Source organism: Oryx dammah, unplaced genomic scaffold (assembly GCF_014754425.2).
Source record: "Oryx dammah isolate SB20612 unplaced genomic scaffold, SCBI_Odam_1.1 HiC_scaffold_11229, whole genome shotgun sequence".
NCBI lineage: Eukaryota > Metazoa > Chordata > Mammalia > Artiodactyla > Bovidae > Oryx > Oryx dammah.
Window position 1 is genome coordinate 1386376 of NW_024080622.1, and position 23847 is coordinate 1410222.

Sequence of the window (23847 nt, forward strand, 5' to 3'; positions counted from 1 at the left end):
GAAAAGGCCAAGAGAACTGCCATAATTCCAGTCTTCACAGAGTTGAACTGTTGAGTTGGTGGTGCATCTGCGTGCCTCAGCATTTCTCATTCTTTCACAATAATAAATTTAAGTCACTGTAATCAGGTTTTTGACTACTATCTAATTAATAAGGCCATTTATCACAGACTCGATGGACGTGAGTCTGAGTGAACTCCGGGAGTTGGTGATGGACAAGGAGGCCTGGCGTGCTGCGATTCATGGGGTCGCAAAGAGTCAGACACGACTGAGCAACTGAACTGACTGACTGACTGACTGTGAATATCATTTTGCCTGATTAATATTATACTCTCAGTTTTCTTGTGCTGCATTTGTCTGAGACTGTTTATTCATCCTTTATTTTTAGTATTTCTGGCCAAGTTTCATCTATGTATGATTCAAGTAAACAGCACATAGTTGGGTTTTGTTTTTAACTTAATCAGAGTATTAGGTTAATTTCAATTACAAATGTAAAAAACTAGTAACAGCAACAGGCTATTTCAATATCACATTTAAGAAGAGACTAATTTATGTCATCTGTAATTAACACACTGAATATAAAATGATCTAAGAATATTTTACAAAATAAAATCAATAGCATAGTTCTTCATGGGAAAATGGTTACCTATTAATTTTTTGCCTGATCCAAACCCTTCATAAACCCACAGGTGACCCTGACAGGCCAAGGGCATTGGTTGCTTCTGGAAGTTGATAATATCAAGGCGAATGATATGATTTATAGGGGCTAGTAATCTCCAGTGGCAGCTGCAGCACAACAAAAGAAAGTTAGAAATTATTTCTCAGTAGTATATGTTGTTATTTACTTTGTTCAGAATTTAATGCATCACTCGGTGAGTCACTGTTATTGACCATACCTACTTCTTTTGGGCTTAGGTGAAAGAAAATTTTAAATTATAACAGTAAAAATATTCTCTAATACTTTTGAATTTGTCAAAAGTTTTAACCAAGTACACCCATTATGTGAATGGCTGGTCAAGCACCTGTATTATTCTAAATTCTAATTGGCAATCCATAAGAGTTACTGAAACATTCCTGTGTCAATTTGCCCTAAACTTCCCCAAATCATACACATTTACTTAGGATTGAGACTATATGAATCTCCACTTTTTGTTTCTCACGTTAAGTTTTTCTAATGTTTAATTTAGGGAAAGTTCTCTTTTTACTGTGGCATATTATATGAACCACTTATTGAGTACTACTATGTGCCAGAAGGTTTTATATACATTATTTCAATCTCCAAAGCTCTTTGATAGAGATTCAGCTTTTCACTTTACCTAACAAGTGATCTCTTTTGTTGGGAAAGTACAGCTTATCAGCAGGGGTAATCTCACATTCAGGTTCTGTATACAAATCAGTTATTGTCTCAAAGTCCATTCTTTCAGGAAAGCAGGTGGAAAATAATTCCTTAAACAGATAACAAATGTTGCTGCTTGTCAAGTGATCATTCAAAAACTTTCATTGTAATAAAAATTCCTTCCTCACCTCTTAATGGTTCTGTGAAAATATCTTGGGAATTGTATGATCCCTGCTGGTTTGGTCAGAATACCATCCTCACAAGTGGCCACATGCTCTTGCTTTGAACTCTGAAGAGACTGGGTGCTTTTACTGCCCTTTGGACCTAGAAATAAAGAAGGAAAAAAAAATGAGGTAAAACTAATTTTTAAGAGGCTTGTTATATGCCTTTTCAGATCAGAGCTGTCAATTTTCGTCCCTGTTTTAGAAAAAGTTAACAGGAGGTGGTTAGTTTCACTAAAAAATTTTCTATCTGAAATATTCAAAGGTTACAGAAAACCAGCACCTCTCTCAAATTATATTTGGCACAGCTTAGGGTCTATGGAAGATAAAGAGGAATAACTATAGATGATGTAGGTTCCCTACATAAGTCCATTTAAAAGCCATATTCTTTTTAAAAATTTTTAATTCAACTATAGTTGATTTACAATGCTGTGTTAGTGGCTGGTATACAGAAAGTGATTCAGTTATACATATATATACATTTTTTCCCCATTATGGTTTTTCACAGGATACTGAATACAGTTCCCTGTGCAATACAGTAGGGTCTTGCTATTTATCTGTTTTACATATAATAGTTTGTATCTGCTAATCCCAAACTCCTAACTTTCCCCTCCCCCACCCCATCTCCCCTTTGGTGACCGTGTTTGTTTTTTCATGTCTGTCAGTCTGTTTCTGTTTTATAAGTTCATTTGTATCATATTTTAGATTCCACATACAAATGATATATGATATTTGTTAAAGCAGTATTTATACTATAGTTCTTTAGGAAAACAAATTTCATATGATATACATGCTTTTCTTTTTATTTCTCACTTAACTTTTTTCCAGGTATATCTCTGCAATGCTTTTCAGTGCCAAGGAGAGAAACTAGTTTTTGGTTACCTATGCTCATCAAGAGTCAAAAATCTCATTAACTACATGTCTGAAAATGTAATAACTCTGAATTGCATACAGTTTACATTTATAATATCAGCCTCTACTATTTATTTAGCTTGTCCTCAAAACTCATTCTAACCTTTCATTTTTTACAATATCACTATAAAGGAAACTCCTATAGAGATAAAGAATTGTCTGGAGCTAATCACCCAGCTAAGATTTAGAACCCAAATCTTCAATCCACAAGGATAATGGTTGCAGGAAAGGCTAACTGTGGTATAAAACCACAATCATGATGAAAATATTAATATTGCTTTGCAGTTAATATATTGTATCGCCATGTCCATGAGTCACAATTCTGAATGATGTACAAGTCAGTCAAGTTATTCACTAAGGAGTTTTTCTCTTGGATCAGACCAAAATCAGATCATTTAAAAAGATTTTCCCTTCAAACATAAACTCATTCCCCACAGAAACATAACTTTGCTTACAAAACAGTGCATAAGTTTTGAAATATCCCTAAAAAGAAAAACACTAAGTTTTTTAAAATTTAATTTATTTATTTTAATTGAAGGCTAATTACCTCACAATATTGTGGGGGTTTCTGCCATACATTGACATGAATCAGCCATGGGTGTACTTGTGTTCCCCTGTCCTGAAATCCCCTTCCTACCTCCCTCCCCATCCCATCCCTCTGGGTTGTCTTAGAGCACTGGCTTTGGGTGCCCTGCTTCATGCATCAAACTTGCACTGGTTATCTATTTCACATATGGTAATATATACGTTTCAATGCTAGTTTTAACTTTATAAGTTAGAACATACCTTGGACTCTAAAGACAATATAATTTATGCCAAAAGCACCTTGCACACTGGAATGAAATGTCACCCTCACCAGTGGTCCAGAGCTCATGAAAACCATTGGATAAAGCCTTCTTCCACATAATTTACCTAGGTTAAAAAAATCAAATTTGATAAAAAAGAAGAACATTTTTAAAAGGTTCTAGTTTAAGCATGGCAACTAAATTCCACTCTGCAAATTGAGGAACAGCATTCTAGAATTCAAATGACTCCCCCAAAGTCACGGACTAGGGGGTGGGGAGTCAGGAGCAGAACCTAGATCCCAAAATTGAATACTTGTTACAGTCTGCTATGTCCCATTGTTCCCATGAAAGACAGTAGGTAGCACATTATTTTATCTTTAATATGAGGCTGATATGCCATTTCTCTCCTAGGAAAGTAACCTATTTATTAAAAATATATCACTGTGAAATCCATGATGGAAACTTTTTCTTTTTTTTAAATTTTACTTTATTTTACTTTACAATACTGTATTGGTTTCGCCACACATCAGCATGAATCCGCCACGGGTGTACATGAGTTCCCAATCCTGAGCTCCCCTCCCACCTCCCTCCTTATACCATCTCTCCCTACAGCCAATCTTCTTTTGATTGCTTTACTTTGAGAACCTAAGTAAAAGAGAATGTAAAATTATAACCATAATTCTAAAATGATTCAGAGGGCTGATTAAGAAGATATAGAAAGAACCCATGAGTTTCTTAGAATCAAACTCACCTACTGTTAAGAATAATTCAGTGTCTTTCTGTAATAATTATTTAAATGTCATCTGCTCAGAAAGCTGATTATTCTGCACCCAATTCTATGGCATCTACAATCCCATATGCTTTTTCTCTCTCTTACCACCTCATTTTCCCTTAGTCCTTCTGTCTAATATATATTTTATCATATTATGTGTCCTCTCCCCCCTAGAATATATGGTGGTAAGGGCAGGGATTTTTTGTCCATTTTGTTCACTATTGGATGCCCACAACCAAGAAATGTCAATCCTTGACCCATAGTAGGTGTTCCACATATATTTGTAGGGAGTAAGGAAGGGAAAAGATTATTTACAAGAAGAAAAAATCATTAGTTGTCATAATATATTAGAGTAAATGATGCTGAAATACTATTTGAAGAATGAGCCAATATTTATTTGTAGCAAATAGAGATGAATCCAGCTCTTGAACGGTTGCTGGCTCCCACAGGGAAAAACAGCATTTGCAGTATACAAGGATACTATCCAACTTGAGTAAGAGGTAATATCTCTATCATAGCCTTACAGTTCTGCTAGCTATCATCTGAAGGACAGAACAGTTTTACAGGTTTCAAGCTGACAATTTCAAATCAAAGAAATGCTAGGTTGAAAAATTATAGGGTTTCCACAGTTAATCTACAACAAAGTCAAGCATGGTTTTCAGTAGGTAACAATGAAAAAGCCAGGTGTTAGTCACTCAGTCATGTCCTACTCTTTGCAACCCCACAGACTACAGCCCACCAGGCTCCTCTGTCCATGGAATTTTCCAGGCAAGAATACTCAAATGGGTTGCCATTCCCTTCTCCAGGGGATCTTCCCCATCCAGGGATCGAACCCAAGGCTCCTGCACTATAGGCAGAGTCTTTACTGTTTGAGCCACCAGGGAAGCCAAGTTTTTCCAGAAATCATTTATTTCTATTTGAGAACCTGGTATATGATAAAGTGAAGTGAAGTGAAAGTTACTCAGTCATGTCCAACTCTTTGCGACCCCATGGACTGCATAGTCCATGGAATTCTACAGGCCAGAATACTGGAGTGGGTAGCCTTTCCCTTCTCCAGGGGATCTTCCTAACCTAGGGATCGAACCCAGGTCTCCCACATTGCAGGCAGATTCTTTACCAGCTGAGTCACAAGGGAAGCCCAAGAATACCGGAGTGGGTAGCCTATCCCTTCTCCAGTGGATCTTCCCAACCCAGGAATTGAACTGGGGTCTCCTGCATCACAGGCGGATTCTTTACCAACTAAGCTATGAGAGAAGCCCCAGTATATGATAAAGATAGCTATAAATTAAAGAGGTAATCATTTTTTCTAAAACAGGAATCAGTCATAAGATCATTTTACCATATGAGAGGGGATCCCTGGTCTCTCAGCAGTGAAGAATTTGCCTGCAATGAGGGGGACCTGGGTTTGATCCCTGGGTCAGAAAGATCCCCTGGAGAAAGGAATGGGTACTCACTCCAGTATTCTTGCCTAGAGAAGTGCATGGACAGAAGAGCCTGGTGGGCTACAGTCCATGGGGTCTCAAAGAGTAAGACATGACTGAGCGACTAACATTAACACAACACTAACAACATATGAGAAAATGTATTTCAGCAGGATTAAGCTTTTTTTAATTAAAAATTTCTGACCTTAGTTGGGAAATTTTTAAAAACAAAAGCAATGAGAAATCAAAGATGAAAATACATAGAAATATATTTAAATCAATAAATTTAAAAATATTTATAACAACATACAAATACACAAAATTTAAAGGCAAATGACAACCTTTTAAATAAGTACTTATAATTTATGACAAAGGAAAAATTGTTTTATATAATTATATACACACATACACACACACATATATATAGCCCCTATAAACCAATAATAAGATCAATACTCAACTTTAAAAATAATGGTAGTAACAAGGAATTTGAAAATGCAGATAGTTAATAAATGGAAAAAAATTATCCCCATTAATGATTCAGTTCAGTTCAGTCGCTCAGTCGTGTCCAACTCTTTGCGACCCCATGAATCGCAGCATGCCAGGCCCCCCTGTCCATCACCAAACTCAGACTCACGTCCATCAAGTCAGTGATGCCATCCAGCCATCTCATCCTCAGTCGTCCCCTTCTCCTCCTGCCCCCAATCCCTCCCAGCATCAGAGTCTTTTCCAATGAGTCGACTCTTCGCATGAGGTGGCCAAAGTACTGGAGTTTCAGCTTTAGAATCATTCCTTCCAAAGAAATCCCAGGGCTGATCTCCTTCAGAATGGACTGGTTGGATCTCCTTGCAGTCCAAGGGACTCTCAAGAGTCTTCTCCAACACCACAGTTCAAAAGCATCAATTCTTCGGTGCTGAGCCTTCTTCACAGTCCAACTCTCACATCCATACATGACTACTGGAAAAACCATAGCCTTGACTAGATGGACCTTAGGTCTCGGCTTTTGAATATGCTATCTAGGTTGGTCATAACTTTTCTTCCAAGGAGCAAGCGTCTTGTAATTTCATGGCTGCAATTACCATCTGCAGTGGTTTTGGAGCCCCCCAAAATAAAGCCTGACACTGTTTCCACTGTTTCTCCATCTATTTCCCATGAAGTGACAGGACCAGATGCCATGATCTTCGTTTTCTGAATGTTGAGCTTTAAGCCAACTTTTTCACTCTCGTCTTTCACTTTCATCAAGAGGCTTTGTAGCTCCTCTTCACTTTCTGCCATAAGGGTGGTATCATCTGCATATCTGAGGTTGTTGATATTTCTCCCAGCAATCTTGCTTCCAGCTTGTATTTCTTCCAGTCCAGCGTTTCCCATGATGTACTCTGCATATAAATTAAATAAGCAGGGTGACAATATACAACCTTGACATACTGCTTTTCCTATTTGGAATCAGGCTGTTGTTCCATGTCCAGTTCTAACTGTTGCTTCCTGACCTGCATACAGATTTCTCAAGAGACAGGTCAGGTGGTCTGGTATTCCCATCTCTTTCAGAATTTTCCACAGTTGATTGTGATCCACACAGTCAAAGGCTTTGGCATAGTCAAGAAAGCAGAAATAGATGTTTTTCTGGAACTCTCTTGCTTTTTCCATGATCCAGTGGATGTTGGCAATTTGATCTCTGGTTCCTCTGCTTTTTCTAAAACCAGCTTGAACATCAGGAAGTTCATGGTTCATGTATTGCTGAAGCCTAGCTTGGAGAATTTTGAGCATTACTTTACTAGCATGTGAGGTGAGTGCAATTGTGTGGTAGTCTGAGCATTCTTTGGCATTGCCTTTCTTTGGGATTGGAATGAAAACTGACGTTTTCCAGTCCTGTGGCCACTGCTGAGTTTTCCAAATTTGCTGGCATATTGAGTGCAGCACTTTCACAGCATCATCTTTCAGGATTTGAAATAGCTCAACTGGAATTCCATCACCTCCACTAGCTTTGTTCATAGTGATGCTTTCTAAGGCCCACTTGACTTCACATTCCAGGATGTCTGGCTCTAGATGAGTGACCACACCATCATGATTATCCGGGTCGTGAAGATCTTTTTTGTATAGTTCTTCTGTGTATTCTTGCCACCTCTTCTTAATATCTTTTCCTTCTGTTCGGTCCATACCATTTCTGTCCTTTATCGAGCCCATCTTTGCATGAAATGTTCCCTTGGTATCTCTAATTTTCTTGAAGAGATCTCTAGTCTTTCCCATTCTGTTCTTTTCCTCTATTTCTTTGCATTGATCGCTGAGGAAGGCTTTCTTATCTCTTCTTGCTATTCTTTGGAATTCTGCATTCAGAATGCTTATATCTTTCCTATTCTCCTTTACTTTTCACTTCTCTTCTTTTCACAGCTATATGTAAGGCCTCCCCAGACAGCCATTTTGCTTTTTTGCATTTCTTTTTCTAGGGGATGGTCTTGATCCCTGTCTCTTGTACAATGTCACGAACCTCATTTCATAGTTCATCAGGCACTCTATTTATCAGATCTAGGCCCTTAAATCTATTTCTCACTTCCACTGTATAATCATAAGGGATTTGATTTAGGTCATACCTAAATGATCTAGCGGTTTTCCCTGCTTTCTTCAATTTGAGTCTGAATTTGGTAATAAGGAATTCATGATCTGAGCCACAGTCAGCTCCTGGTCTTGTTTTTGTTGACTGTATAGAGCTTCTCCATCTTTGGCTGCAAAGAATATAATCAATCTGATTTTGGTGTTGACCATCTGGTGATGTCCATGTGTCGAGTCTTCTCTTGTGTTGTTGGAAGAGGGTGTTTACTATTACTAGTGCATTTTCTTGGCAAAACTCTATTAGTCTTTGCCCTGCTTCATTCCACATTCCAAGGCCAAATTTGCCTGTTAGTCCAGGTGTCTCTTGACTTCCTACTTTTGCATTCCAGTCCCCTATAATGAAAAGGACATCTTTTTTGGGTGTTAATTCTAAAAGGTCTTGTAGGTCTTCATAGAACTGTTCAACTTCAGCTTCTTCAGCGTTACTGGTTGGGGCATAGACTTGTATAACCTGATATTGAATGGTTTGCCTTGGAGACGAACAGAGATCATTCTGTCATTTTTCAGATTGCATCCAAGTACTGCATTTCGGACTCTCTTGTTGACCATGATGGCTACTCCATTTCTTCTGAGGGATTCCTGCCCACAGTAGTAGATATAATGGTCATCTGAGTTAAATTCACCCATTCCAGTCCATTTTAGTTCGCTGATTCCTAGAATGTCGACATTCACTCTTGCCATCTCTTGTTTGACCACTTCCAATTTGCCTTAATTCATGGACCTGACATTCCAGGTTCCTATGCAATATTGCTCTTTACAGCATTGGACCTTGCTTCTATCACCAGTCACATCCACAGCTGGATATTGTTTTTGCTTTGGCTCCATCCCTTCATTCTTTCTGGAGTTGTTTCTCCACTGATCTCCAGTAGCATATTGGACACCTACTGACCTGGGGAGTTCCTGTTTCAGTATCGTATCATTTTGCCTTTTCATACTGTTCATGCGGTTCTCAAGGCAAGAATACTGAAGTGGTATAATATCAGATTAAAGGCATGGTGAAAGAGGCTCAAATTTAGTAGTATGCATTCATGCAAAACAAATGTCTGAGTCTCTGTTATTTCAATTTAGGAAAATATAGGAGGGGAAGAAAATAGCCAGATCCCTGCTCTCATGGCACTTTCATTTTGGTCAGGTAAATGAAGATGATTTCAAATAGAGACCACTGCCACACATGAAATAACAGCAGAATATGATAGAAAAAGACCATGAGAGGGAAAGGGTGATGGTCCTTTAGACTTAGAATGTCTATTTGAGGAGGTGACCTTTCAGTCAGTCAGTCATTTACTAAATGCCTTCTGTGTATCCAAGACTATTCCAAACATGGATTCCTGACACGAAGAGACAAATTTCAGTCCTCGAGAAGCTCATGTTAATAGGGAAGACACAGGCATGAAGACATGAAACAACATCATAGGTTAGAAGACAATAATGCAAAGAGAAGGGCCGTTAAGAATTACAGAGGTGGGAGGTGATGCAATTCTCATCAATCAGGTAAGCCTCATTAGGAAAGTGTGTTCTCTGAGGAGAAAAGGGAACTCGTGTACACTGTCGGTGGGAATGTAAATTGGTACAGCCTCTGTGGAAAATAGTATCAGGTTTCTCAAAAAGCTAAAAATGGAACTACCATATGACCCAACAGTTCCACTCCTGGGGTATATATCCAAAGAAATCAAAAACACCAGTTGAAAAGATACATGCATCCCAATGTACATAACATGTTACTTACCCTCACCAAATATAAAATCACCTAAGCACCTGTTAATAGATGAATGGATAAAGAAGATGTGATACACACACACACACACAAAGGAATACTACTCAGTCACTTAAAAAGAACAAAATTTTGCCATTTGCAGCAACATGGATAGACTTGAAGGGTATTATGCTAAGTGAAATAAGTCAGAGAAAGACAAATACTTGTATATCTCTTATCTGTGGAAAATAAAAAACTCCACTAGTTAATATAACAAAAAGAAGCAGACTCACAGATATGAGAACAAACTAGTGGTTACCAGTGGGGAAGGGGGAGGGGCTATAGAGGGATGGGGGAGGGGGTACCAACTGTTTGGGTACAAGACAGGCTCAAGGATGTGTTGTTTTGTAATAACTGTAAATTGAAAGTAATCTTTCAAATTGTATTTAAAATGTTAAATAAAAAAATGAAAGCACATTCTAGTCAAGACTTGACTGGATAGAGAAGAGCTCTTTGAAGAGCTGGGAGAGGTAGATGGACAAGGGCCCTGAGAGTGGAGTGTGATGAGCTAAGGGAGTGGGAGGCGAATGTCATGCTGTGCATTCTGGATCTCATTGCAGCTACAAGGAGACCTCAAGCCATTTCAATCAGGGTGGATGGGGAGGTGATCTGATCATAGTGGGAAAATGTGCAGTGGACAGGCCAGTTAATGGTTTCCTCTGCAGTCTAAATGAGACTGTATTTCTAAAGAAAGAATCTTTAAATAAATGGTTGTGCCTTTTAAGTCAATAATTCAATCTCAGAATTTTTCCAAAGAAAACAATCTCAACCTCAAAGCAATTCCCTGGCTTCCATATACTCCTGAATCAAGCATGCACATTTGTGTGTCAACCACATACACTCACAGTAACATACATAAATTTTTCTTTCCAGGTGTCCCCATCAACCAAATTATTTCCAGCACCTTCCCACCTCCTGCTTTGCGCATGCTGTCGCTTCAGTCATGTTTGACTCTTTGCAACCCCAAGAACTATAGCCCACCTGGCTCCTCTGTCCATGGGATTCTCCAGGCAAGAATACTGGAGTGGATTGCCGTGTCCTCCTCCCAGGGATATTCTTGACCCAGGGGTCAAACCTACATCTCTTACGTCTCCTGCATTGGCAGGCGGGTTCTTTACCACTAGCGCCATTCCCCTTTACTGAGAGCCAAAAACCCTATATTATACCTATGCAAACAAGAGTTGGGAATTTTGTTTTGCTAAACAAAATAGGTTTGCCCATACATGAAATGAAATGGCAGTTGGTATGTTATTAGCAAACTTTTCAATTCCACCATTTTGTTGTATTTTAAAATTCAACACTCTAGGTCCTACATGATTTTTAATTATCTTAATCCCTCCTTGGTCATAAACACACTTGTGGTATTCCGGTATGGTTCTGCTACGTTTGAAGATGGGCTCTCTTGTCTTTTTTTTTTTTTCTGAATACACATACATACAAACACACTCACTCAACCTTTAGTATACCTGTTTTGTAAATTTAAACTTGAAAATATTAAACATGTCTAAAAATAAACGCATAAAAATATGCCTACATTACATGAATCAACATTTCAGAGGTATTATTGCCAAGTTTAACTCTCCCTTTGATCTTAAGCTGCTTACACAGGAAAAGCACATATATAAATGCCCCTAAGGCTTACCTGACATCCTTCTCTCACTGTGGTTTTCTTCATAAATAATCAGAGCTGAATCTTGACACATATGAGACCCAGGGAGTAACAGATACTCAACTGTAAATTTTGCCATACTTCTTGGTGAAACTCGGAGCACCCAAGAACATTCCAGTTTTCCTCTATAATCCAGTGGATATTTTGGAGATGAAAAAAAGCCTCTGGGCTCTTCTAACTCCACTTCAGAGTAACAGCCTATGATTTAGAACACACAGACACCAGGGACCAACTCAAATAAGACAAAGAAAAGTGAGATTCTATCATAAATTTGAATAATTTAGGCCTGCAAAAAGAAAAATAAAACTTAATTACCATCAGTTATAAGTTCTTGGATAAAATGATCATCCCATTTAATGTGTCCTAGTTTTGTGAAATGAGACTGTAAAAGTAGAATTTAAATAATAATTATTCAAAATGACTTTTAACTGAATTTTTAAAATTTTTTAGAAAATGCAAAGTGGACTGCATTGTATTCTCTAACGGCAGCCTGTTTTCATTTCTTTCCTCCTTTGAGATACAACTGAAGATCTGTTCCTAAAAGCTTGTTTGGTTTCCATAAGCACTTATCTTGCTGGGACAAATGAAGCTTCCAATTGAGGTCAGGAAAGGAGAATTTGCTGAATACACTTTGAATGTCATCTTCAATTTGTTCTTAAGTCTAAGGTCACTGCTGTACCTGCACAGGTACCTGCAGAGCTTCAGATGCTAGGAGCGCTCTGTCCCACTGACCTTGACATTGGCTTCTCCTCCTTCAGGTGGCATCCTTGGCTCTTCCTTCTTTCCCTGTGTTTATCCCCTTAATAACAATTTTTTGAGCAATTACAATTGAAATACTCGTACTCAAATGAACACATTTTAAAAATATTTATTTTTAATTGGTTGATGATTGGTTTACAATATTGGTTTGATTTCACATTTTGATTGATGAATATGATAGCTTATGGTGAACGGTGTTGAATTTGTGATCTCTGAAGAAGATTTAACTTCAGGACCAGGGACCAGGCTTGATCACTCAAGAGTTTTGTAGAGCAGAGTTTGATTAAAGCATAAAAAGGGATAGAGAAAGTTTCTGACATAGACTTGTAAACAAGAAAATCCATTTGTTTTTGGCATACGAGTAAAAGGAACCACAGCCTCATTTATTATTTGTAAATCTTGAACTAGTCTCCATTTATCATTTAACTTTTCCACACCCAAAATAGGAGTGTTGTACGGACTATTACAGGGAATTAATAGCCCCTGCTCCTTTAAATTCTCAATGATGGCTATTAACCCTTCCTTAACCTCGGGCTTTAGGGGATACTGCTTTTGATGTGGAAATAGGTGAGGGTCTTTGAGCTTTATAAGGACAGGAACAGCATTTTGTCCTCAACCCACAGTTTTTTTTATCAGCCCACACTTGAGGATTTATAGTTTGTTCCATTAAAAAGAGCTGGTTCCATATTCATGAAAACAGAGACCTGGACCTTGTTCAATATATCCCTCCCCAGAAGGGGTGAGGGAGACTCTGGCATGATTAGAAACTCGTGAGGAAACAGCACAGAGAAAGTTGCCACTTAAAGGATGACTGACATAATAATGTTTGGCTCATCCAGACAGTTCCATTACAGTAGTGGATCAGGAGGAAAGCAGACCAGGGGCTTCAGTGAGCACAGAGAAAGTTGCCCTGGTGTCCAAAAGAAGTCAACTGACTGGCCCTCTCCAGTTATTAATACCCAGGGTTCCTCAGGTGGAATTAGGACAAGAGCTTGTGTGGGGATCCCCAGGCACCTTCAGATTGTCTACGTCAGAAGATTTCTCTGTCTCTTTTAACACTTTAATAAAACTCTGCTCTACAAAAGCTCTTGAGTAATGAAGCCTGGTCCCTGGTCCTGAAGTTAAATCTTCTTCTTCGGCGATCAGGAATCTGACACCATTCACCGTAAGCTATCATCCTGGGGGCTTGTCCAGGAACTGAATCTGGGACCTCTCGCCCCAGAGGTGAGAATTGCAACCTGTAGACCAACCATTCCACTGCCCCTTCAGTCCAGTTTGTCTTAAGAGTCCAACCCTTGGGGCCTACACCTTAGAGGGTAGTCTCTTCTCCAGTGTGGTCCTTTGCAGACCAGACCTGGAGCAATACATACATCATTATACAGGCTCTGCCATAGAGAAATAACATTCTAACTGAGGAGACCCATATGTTAATACGCTTTACTGAACAAGAGAGATGAAGAGTGGCAGAGGTGAAAGGAAATGTTCCAAGAATTCAGGATTCTATTCAATTGCTTGGTTTTCTGTTACTTCTGTGAATTTTTCTCTTTTTCATTTACATGGCCATTATGGTCTAACTTAGGTATTTCTTAGGTCTACTTGGATGTTATAGTAACCTAACTGATTTTGCAGTCTCGAATCTTCCCCCATCATGTCTTTCAATCAGAGAATGATGAAACAGAAGAATTAAGCTCTTTTCTCACTTGCTGAAAGCCAACTACGGTGGCTTGCAAGGTCTTTCTGAGTCTAGTCCCAACATGTCTTTGCAATCTTTTTTCCTCTCTACATGAATCCTCCACTATAAATCTGCCTGGAAAAGGAACTGAATCATATAAAGTCATGAATTCCCAAGCAGTCACTATTTTTTATAAATAGGGTAACAATTTCAAAAAACCATTGCTAAGATTTATTTATTCCCCTGTGTGAAAAGCAAGTGGTGGGAGTGGGTGGGTGTTAAAGATGGCAGAGTCCTAATACTTTTTCTCACAGAATATTCAAAGAAGTAGAACAAAACAATACCCTTTTATATGTAAAGCTTTCAGAGTTCTTTGGTATGCATAATTATTTCTGAACACATGCAAATGTGCAATATCTTCTTTACATTTTAACAATGTTCATTTTCTAATAGCCTGTTTTGTTTTGTTTGGACACACCCCATGGCATGCGGCATCTTAGCTCCTCGACCAAGGGTTGAACCCCCACCTTCTGCACTGGAAGCACAGAGTCTTAATCACTGGACCACCAGGGAAGTCCCCACTTTCTAACAGTCTGAACGAGACAGAACAAAGAATACACTTGATGGTCACTATCACCACTCCCTGGATAGACTTCCCCGGTGGCGCAGACGGTAAAGCGTCTGTCTACAATGCAGGAGACCCTGGTTCAATCCCTGGGTTGGGAAGATCCCCTGGAGAAGGAAATGGCAGTCCACTCCAGGACTATTGCCTGGAAAATCCCATGGACAGAGGAGCCTGGTAGGCTACAGTCCACGGGGTCACAAAGAGTCGGACACGACTGAGCGACTTCACTATATTCATTATCACCACTCCCACACTTATTGACTCTTTTCATAGGTCATACCATCCTTATTCTGAGGGCTTAATATATATTACTTCTTTCAGCACTCATTAAAATTGTTAACTCAAATCATCAAAATCATTAGGTTTTATGATCTTAAAGTCTGCTCTCCATCTCAATCCCAATTCCAGATTTAATTTTAATCTAAATTTGACTCTTTGACTCTAGTTTTGACTCCTGACTCTTGTGTTGTCAGGACATACCACCCGTAAGGTAACGGGTCCCTGAATTACTCCACTTCATTCCTAGAAGATTTTAGCAGTCATTTTCTCCAACATTATTCTTATCTTATATTTGCTAATTTCAACAGGCACATAGATGATGACTCCAGCACTGAAGCTTCTCAATTCTCAACCTCCCTCCAATAATCCTGTCCTTCACTTGACCTCATTCACTCATCCCAGTGATCAGCCCCCACACACCTGGTCATTAGCAGTAATTACAAGCCTCGCATAAACTCAGTTTCAAGAACCACCATCTCCAGCCACAACCTTCTATTTTTCAGCTTACACCAACACATCTTTTGAGACTTGTAATTCATCTATCCCACCACCTTTTCTTATTTTTTTAACTTATCATTCATCCTTGTTTTACTCTTCCCCCAGCTTAAATTCTAACCATGTATCATTTTAATCCCTTTCTCACACACACACACACACACGCACTCCCAATTCCCTTATACTCTGTATACTTGGAAAAACCCACTGTGATGGAATCTTCTCTGCACCTGTGCTGCATCTACGTGGTACACCTAAGTGTCGCCAGAGGGAAACAACCAGGCCAACTGATTGCTGCCGCTGCTGCTAACACTTCAGTTGTGTCCGACTCTGTGCGACCCTGGATTGGTCTCCCTCTAAAATTATGATCATTAATCTCAGAGGCTTTTATGCTGCCAAAAAATTCTACTACATTTTCCTAGTCCATAGGGCTTCCCTGATAGTTATTCGAAAGCTATTTAATACTATTTTTTCCCTCTCTCAAAACTCTCAAACTCTCTTCTACAATCCTCTGTTTCACCTGCTGAGAAAATAAGCAATTAGAGGACAATTGCCAGCAGCTCTCATTCCCACAGGTACCCATAAAGAGCACCCGTGCCTAAATATTCTGCTTTCCATTTGGCAACAATGGATAAACTGCACTTTGTTCCTGCCCAAGACCAGTCCTTCCACCTGGACACTAGATCTCAGCCACTTTCTTCTACTGAAAGTTATCCCTCTAGCAAGTCTTGTTCTCTCTGGACTCCTCTTCCGTTTTTCTCCAACTCTTCCTAGTTGTCTCCTGGACTTGAGTGTATGCGGGAGTGCATGAAGCAGAGACGGGTGAAAAGGGAAAGACCCTGACCATTTGGAAACCAAGAATGATGGTTATCATGGAACTTTTATCTTCTTATAAGTCTTTCACAGACTTCTAAATCTCCAGATGCTTTTCAGTTCAGTTCAGTCGCTCAGTCGTGTCTGACTCTTTGCCACCCCATGGACTGCAGCACACCAGGCCTCCCTGTCCATCACCAGCTCCTGGAGTTTACTCAAACTCATATCCATTGAGTCGGTGCTGCCATCCAACCATCTCATCCTCTGTCGTCCCCTTCTCCTCCTGCCTTCAATCTTTCCCAGCATCAGGGTCTTTTCAAAAGACCAGGTGCTTTTTAGCTTTTAACTAAAAATAAAATCCTATTAGCAAACTAACACTGACAGAGTGGAAGAACTAAGAGAGACACTAGCACCAGTGCTGGTCTTAGTCATCTCATACCCAGAGTCTTTGTCTAGCAAGATATCTGAAAGTCTAAGGACCTTTGTTCATGCAGGAATAAACAGTTCAGAGATCAGAATAATTCTGTGAACTTTTCCAAAATTCAAGCACTGTTTATAACCATTAAGACTTTTTTTTTTTTAACCTGTAATAGCTGTGTCTATGAACTAGAAAAGATCCCTTTTCTAGTTCTTTGCGACCCCATGGACTGTAGCCTATCAAGCTCCTCTGTCCATGGGATTTTCTAGGCAGTAGTCCTGGAGTGGATTGCCATTTCCTTCTCCAGGGGATCTTCCCAACCCAGGGATCGAACTCGGGTCTCCCACATTGTAGACAGACACTTAACTGTCTGAGCCACAGGAAGTCCCAGAAAAGATCCCTAGACAGTAAAAATAAATAGCTCTCCTGTCCTTCAACTTAAACTACCAATCAGAATGAAACCAAGTTTATGAGACTCCAAAGAAAATTAGTGAATCCAGATAAGCAATGCTTTTTGCTAAATTCTTATTAGCTCTATTAATGGGATAATGTGAACATCTACTACCTGGCCCAGATGCACTGTCTCTTGAGGGTGTGGGTGGTGGCAATTGTTGTCTTGTTAAGATTTTGCTTTCATTTTTTCTCTGGAGTAAAACAGGACCTGCATCTGGGGAGACATGTTAAAAGTAAATAAAGATGAAAGTCTAAGGACAAAATGTAGTTTGTTCCAGAGCAGAGATTTTCAAAAAAGAATGCAAATCTAGGATTAAAGCAACCTCAGGAAAAGTCAATTTTACCATAACATTGCCTAAGGAAGAAGTTATTCTTATAGAATTTTATATTTAGAAACTAAACTAAAATACTATGTTATTGTCTTTTCTTTTATAATGCTGTTTCTATCACTCTCACCACTCCCAAGCCCACTCTAAAAACAGAAGAAACTTTTTATAATATATGAAAAATATTTACCTTTGATTTTGGATTGAATCCAGTCCAGGAAGACACTCACTCTGGCAAATACACCTGGCTTCCTTGGTTGGGCACAGCCAGCTCCCCAGCTGACAATGCCATAGAGGACAAAGGGACCTTTTTCATGTGTACACACTAATGGTCCACCAGAATCTCCCTGAAACACCAAGAAAACAAGTTCTAAAATTGCTTTAATCAGAACTCCTGCTTTCAATTTTGGAACATGAATAATTAATTTAGTCAAAACATATTTCTTTAATTTTTTAAAAGATTTATTCCTTGTCACTTGGTATACCCTAGAACACTTAGACATAAATAAATGAAATGGCAAAAGAAAGGAAAGAGGAGACACTACAGCTGGTATTCCAGAAATACAAAGGATTATAAGAGACCATTATGAACACTTACAAACCAAAAAATTGGATAATTTATAAGAAATAAATTCCCAGAAACATGCAATCTACTAACAACAAATTAAGAGGAAAACAAAAATCACAATAGACTAATATGAGAAAGGAGAATGAATCAATAATGAAGAATATCATAAAAAAGAAAAGTCCAGGACCAGAAGCCTTTACTAGTGAATTTCATTAAACATTTAAATAAAGAATCCTTCTCAAATTCCTGCCAAAAACTGAAGAGGGGGGAATACTCCAAAAATCATTTTATGAAGTCAGCATTATCCTCATACCAAAGCCAGATAAGAACACTACAGGAAAAGATAATTACAGGCCAATATCCCCAATGAATATAGAGGTAAAAATCCCCAGCAGAATACTAACATACTGAATTCAGCAGCATATTAAATATACTATCAATCACCATAATCAAATGGGATTTATTCCAGTGATGTAAGAGTTTTTCAATATATGGAAATCAATAAATGTGAAAGTTAAAAGTTGTATCATCTCCATAGTACAAACAAAACATTTGAAAAATGCAACATTCTTTCATGATTAAAAACCCTCAAGAACTTGGATATAAACAAACCATAACTCAACATAATAAAGGTCATATATAACAAACCCACACTTAACATCCTACTCAACAGTGAAAGGTTGAAAGCTGTTCCTCTAAGAGCAGGAACAAAAGTGCTCATCCTCACCATGCCTATTCAATACAGTCTGAAAGTTCTAGTCAGAGCAATCTGGCAAGAAAAGGAAACAAAGTCACCTAAACCAGAAAGGAAGAAGTAAAATTGCTTTTATTTTCAGGTGAAATAATCTTTTATGCAGAAAATCTTAAAGGCTTTACCAAAAAACTGTTAGAACTCATCAATGAATACAGTAAAGTTTCAGGATACAAAACAAACCTACGGAAATCTCTTGCCTGTAATCAGTGACGGGCTGTGCAGCTTGCACTAGTTCACAGTGGGTCCTGCTGGACAGACTGAGGTAATCAAGCAAGATCTGCTCCACAGGGCTAACGCTACATCTCCCCTTTAACATTTTGTAGAGGTTATAAAAAAAGACAGTGGTATGATGTGTGATGATCAGCACTAAGTCCCGCGTTTCTATCAAGGCCACCTGGGCCATGAACGAGAAGGGAATCAAAATGAAATCTGACTAGAATTTTACTGCACAGGCCAAGTACATTTAGTATGGCATTGAGTTTTGATAGTTTTACTTTGATGTGAATTTTTAATTTTAGCTACACCTAGATAGACATAAAATGATAATTAAAATGCTGTACCAACTTATTGAATAAAATTGGCACCTAGCCCCTATTTTGTTGGCTATGAGATAGTTTATGTTAATTTTAAGGGTTTGATAGAATACTTCATGTGTATTACAGTGATATTCATATGTGATGTCTCCAAACGTTATTTTCAAAAGCTCAAATACAAACTTCTTTGAAATAGAAAAAAGAAATCAATTGTGTCTCTATACACCAACAAAAAACATATTTAAAAATTTCATGTATGATAGCATCAGAATAATAAAATATTTCAGAACACATTTAACCAAGGAGGCAAAAGATCTCTATACAAAAACCTTCACTTTGATGAAAAAAATTGAAAATTATTTACACAAATAAATGGAAAGATATCTTATGTTCATGGATTGGAAGAATTAATATTGTTAAAATGTCCATACTACTCAAAACCACCTATAGATTCAAAGCAGTCCATATCAAAATTTTAATGGTATTTTTCACAGAAATGAAGGGAAAAATCCTAAAACTCACATGGAACCACAAAGACCCCCACATGGTCAAAGCAATCCTGAGAAAGAATAAAGTTGGAGGCATCATACTTCCTAATCTTAAAATATATTACAAATTTATAGTAATCAACACAGTATGGTACTGGTGTTAAAACAGGTATGTAGACCTAAGGGACAGAATTATGAGCCCAGAAAAAAACCTTAATTTATATAGGTAACTAATATTTGAAAAGGGAACAAAGAGTATTCAGTGAGGAAAGATTAATTTCTTCAGTAAATGGAGTTGGAGAAATTAGATATCCAGAAGCAGAGGAATAAAATTGAATCCCTGTTTACATCATAAAAAATTAAAGACTTAAACAAACATAAGGCCCCAAAAGGCAGAACTCCTAGAGGAAAACAGAGGAAAAGCTCCTTTGCTTGTGGCATCAGTTTTTTTGGATATGAAACCAAAATCACAAGCAAGAGGGGCAAAAATCTGTCAGTGGGATTACATCAAGCTAAAATGCTTCTACACATCACAAGAAAATATCAAGATCCAAATGCAACATGTGGAATAAGAGAAAATATTTGCAAACATATATCTGATATGGGGTTATTATTCAAAATTATAAAATTCATACAAATCAATAACAAAAATCACACAGTTTAAAAAGGGGCAGAGGATCTGAATAGACATATTTCCAAAGAAGATGTGCAGATGACCAATAGGTATATGTAAATGTGCCCAACATCACAAGCATCAGGAAAATGAAAGTCAAAATCACAATGAGATATCATCTCATACCTGTTTAATCATCTATCATCAAAAAGACAAGAAATAAAGTATTTGCAAGGATGCAGACAAAAGAGAATCCTATTGCAACACTGGTAGGAATATAAATTGATATATCACTGTGGAAAATAGAACTACTATATTATACAGCAATCCTAGTTTTGGGTATATAGCCAAAGGAAATAAAATTAGGATACTGAAGAGATAAGTGCAATCCCCTGTTTATTGCAGCTTTATTCACATTAGCCAAGATATGGAAGCAATCCATTTTTCTGTGAAAGGATGAATGTGGTAAAAAAGATGGGGTGTGTGTGTGTGTGTGTGTGTGTGTGATTGATACTTTAAGAGTGCTCATTTGCTTGGTCATGTCTGACACTCTGTGACCCTGTGGACTATAGCTTGCCAGGTTCCTCTGTCCACGTGATTTTCCAGGCAAGAATACTGGACTGAGTTGCCATTTCCTCCAGGGGATCTTCTTAACCCAGGGATCAAACCCACATCTACATTGGAAGGCAAATTCTTTATCACTGAGCTATCTGGGAAGCAATATATACATATTAGATATATGTTTATTTATGTGTAATTTATCTATAAGAATACTAAATATTAAGATGGAATATTACTCAACTATGAGAACAAAGGAAATCCTGCCCATTGTGAGAATATGAGTGACCCTTGAGTACATGATGTTAAGTGAAAAGTCAGATAGGGAAAGACAATGACTATGTTATATCACATATATGTGAAATCTAAAAAAATTAAACTCACAGAAATGGGCTTCCCTGATGACTCAGTGGTAAAGAATCTGCCTGCCAATTCTTAGAGGTATGGGTTTGATCCCTGGGTTGGGAAGATCCCCTGGAGAAGGAAATGGCAACTTGCTCAAGTATTCTTGCCTGGGAAATCCATGGGCAGAGGAACCTGGCAGGCGATAGTCCATGGGGCTTCAAAGAGTTGGACATGACTTAGCAACTAGGATCTTTTATATGGTTGCCAAGAGAGTAGATCATAAGTGTTCTCAACACAAGAAGAAATGGTAATTGTGCGAGGTGTGCTCAGTTGATCAATTTTGTCCGACTCTTTGTGACTCCATGGACTGTAGCCTGCTAGGCTCCTCTGCCCATGGAGTTCCTCAGGCTAGAATACTGGACTGGGTTGCCATTTCCTCCTCCAGAGGATCTTCCCAACCCAGGGCTTGAACACTTGTCTTATGCATCTTCTGAATTGGCAGGTAGATTCTTTACCACTGATCCATCTGGGAAGCCCCTTCACAACACATGTGTATAAAAATCAGCACACTGTACATTTTAAATTTATACAATGTTATATGTCAATTAATCTCAATAAAGCTGAAAATAATCAGACCTTAAAATATAGGATTTGCATTTTTTTTAAAGACAGCCTTTCTGATTTTTAATAGTTGCTTTTTTTTATATATATACAAGTGTATTTAGACTCTAACTAAAATTTTAATCATCTTCTAAAATAAACTGAGCTGATAACACATTTGATATAGTTGTTTATTTTATATGAAGAATTTCATGGTAGATATCCTGAATTGGGAATAGGAGACAGATTCCCTAACATGAATTGTAGAACAATTAACATTTTCTTTGGGCCCAGTTTTTTTCCCCAAAGATTATTAAGATTCCCTTCCAGTTTGAAAACGGTATGATGTGTCTTTTATTCACTCATTAATTCAGTACCAACACATACCCAATATAGAATTTTTCAGGCAATTACAAACATTTCATGATACAGAAAAAGTCTGTTTAATTTATCTTCTTTTGTCAGTTCTTATCACAGGGTTTAGTACATAGTAAATCTTTAATAAACAAATGGTGCCTATTAGTTACTTAAAAAAAATTATTCAGTGCCTACTGTGGGCTAACCATTATAGAAAAGAATATAGACAAATTAGATTGTAATGATACCCATAAAAGGAATACTCAGAGTGAACATTGAGAAAAAAGGTAGCTGTGTGTATGTTTACACACACACATATATACATATACATACACACATATATAAATATATATGCATACACACACATATAAATAAATTACATATTAATTTACATAATAAATATATTACATAATAAATAAATTACATAAAATAAACTATATATTAACACTCAGATATGACTGTTAAGGGCTTCCCTGGTGGTGCTAGTGGTAAAGAACCTGCCTGCCAATGCAGGAGATGTAAGAGATACAGGTTCCATCCCTTGTTTGGGAAGATCCCCTGGAGGAGGGCATGGCAACCCACTCCAGTATTCTGGCCTGGAGAATCCCATGGACAGAGGAGCCTAGTGGGCTATAGTCCATAGGGTCACACAAGTTGGACATCAGTGAAGCGACTTAGCATGCACATATGTATTATATATATGTGTATATATATATGTATGAGCATTTGAGCTCATACATGAAAGATAAGAAGGGACTGTATTTTTAAAAATCTGGAGAAACAGCATTATATAGAGAGCTGATATCGGGGCTAAGGGCCCAATTTAGACAGGGATGTGGCAAGTTTGAAGGTCAGAAGGCAATCAGTGTGGCTGGACTATAATAAGCAAGGGGACAGAAATAAGAAATACATTGGAAAAGTCAGCAAGAACCAGACAAGTATCTACTCTGTGAAGACAGAAATCACTTGATAGGTCGAAGAACTTGAAATTTTTAAAACAATCTGAAATTTGTGGTGGTGAGCAAAGAATCACAGGATTCCACACCGTGTGTCTGAGACTCCCATGTCTCTGCATTTTAGCCTTCTGATGTTTACCTTCCTGGATGAGAAATTACATTAGCAGGTCCATTACCTCCAAGTATACACAGGAGGGTAAAAACCAATTACCGGACAGAAATATTAGAGTCCATTCTGTCAAAGCAAGTTTCTGAAGTTACCCTTTCAGTAATTCAGTATTCTTTGTAAGAGAAAGCTAGCCACACTGGGTCAGAATCTCAACTCCTATTTTCCTTTTCTCGTATTGGCTATAAATTTGGTCACACTGCAGCCAAAGTGACAGCTGGATGTAGCTGAAGTAAGTAAGAATAGGTGCCAAGTGAGATCATGGTATTTGGCTCACCTCTACATAGATCTATTTCCCTCTCTAGTTCTTTTATGATCTCTTGATAGATTAAGGTCTTTCCTTAATGTTAGATGCTATTAAACATGACAGAGACAGCAGAGCTATTTGTAATTTTCTTGATTCAAAATAGAAAAACCATCCCTCAAAAAAGGGAAAAAGAACACATTAATTCAGAATCAGAACACTTTTCTATTTGATTGCTGTAACAGTAATATCCTCTAGCAGAGGGTGTGAAACCCTTCTCATACTCCTCAGACCTTCCAGTCAGTGTCTGGCTCTGTGCCACAGGGATCCTGCCCTATTCACCCCACCCATGAGG

At 38.1% G+C, this 23847-nt stretch overlaps 1 protein-coding gene across 1 annotated transcript in view; it reads right to left on the minus strand.

Moving 5' to 3' along the window:
- LOC120861127 (ovochymase-1-like) overlaps window positions 1–23847 on the minus strand; it is a 73938-nt gene that overhangs the window by 10411 nt on the left and 39680 nt on the right. The window contains exons 12-17 of the mRNA XM_040236766.1: window positions 17501–17657; window positions 17097–17192; window positions 11444–11668; window positions 3253–3378; window positions 1522–1657; window positions 644–783 (exon numbers count right to left, since the gene is read on the minus strand). Of these exons, the coding sequence (XP_040092700.1) occupies window positions 644–783; window positions 1522–1657; window positions 3253–3378; window positions 11444–11668; window positions 17097–17192; window positions 17501–17657 (880 nt within the window). The remainder of the gene's footprint in view (window positions 1–643; window positions 784–1521; window positions 1658–3252; window positions 3379–11443; window positions 11669–17096; window positions 17193–17500; window positions 17658–23847) is intronic.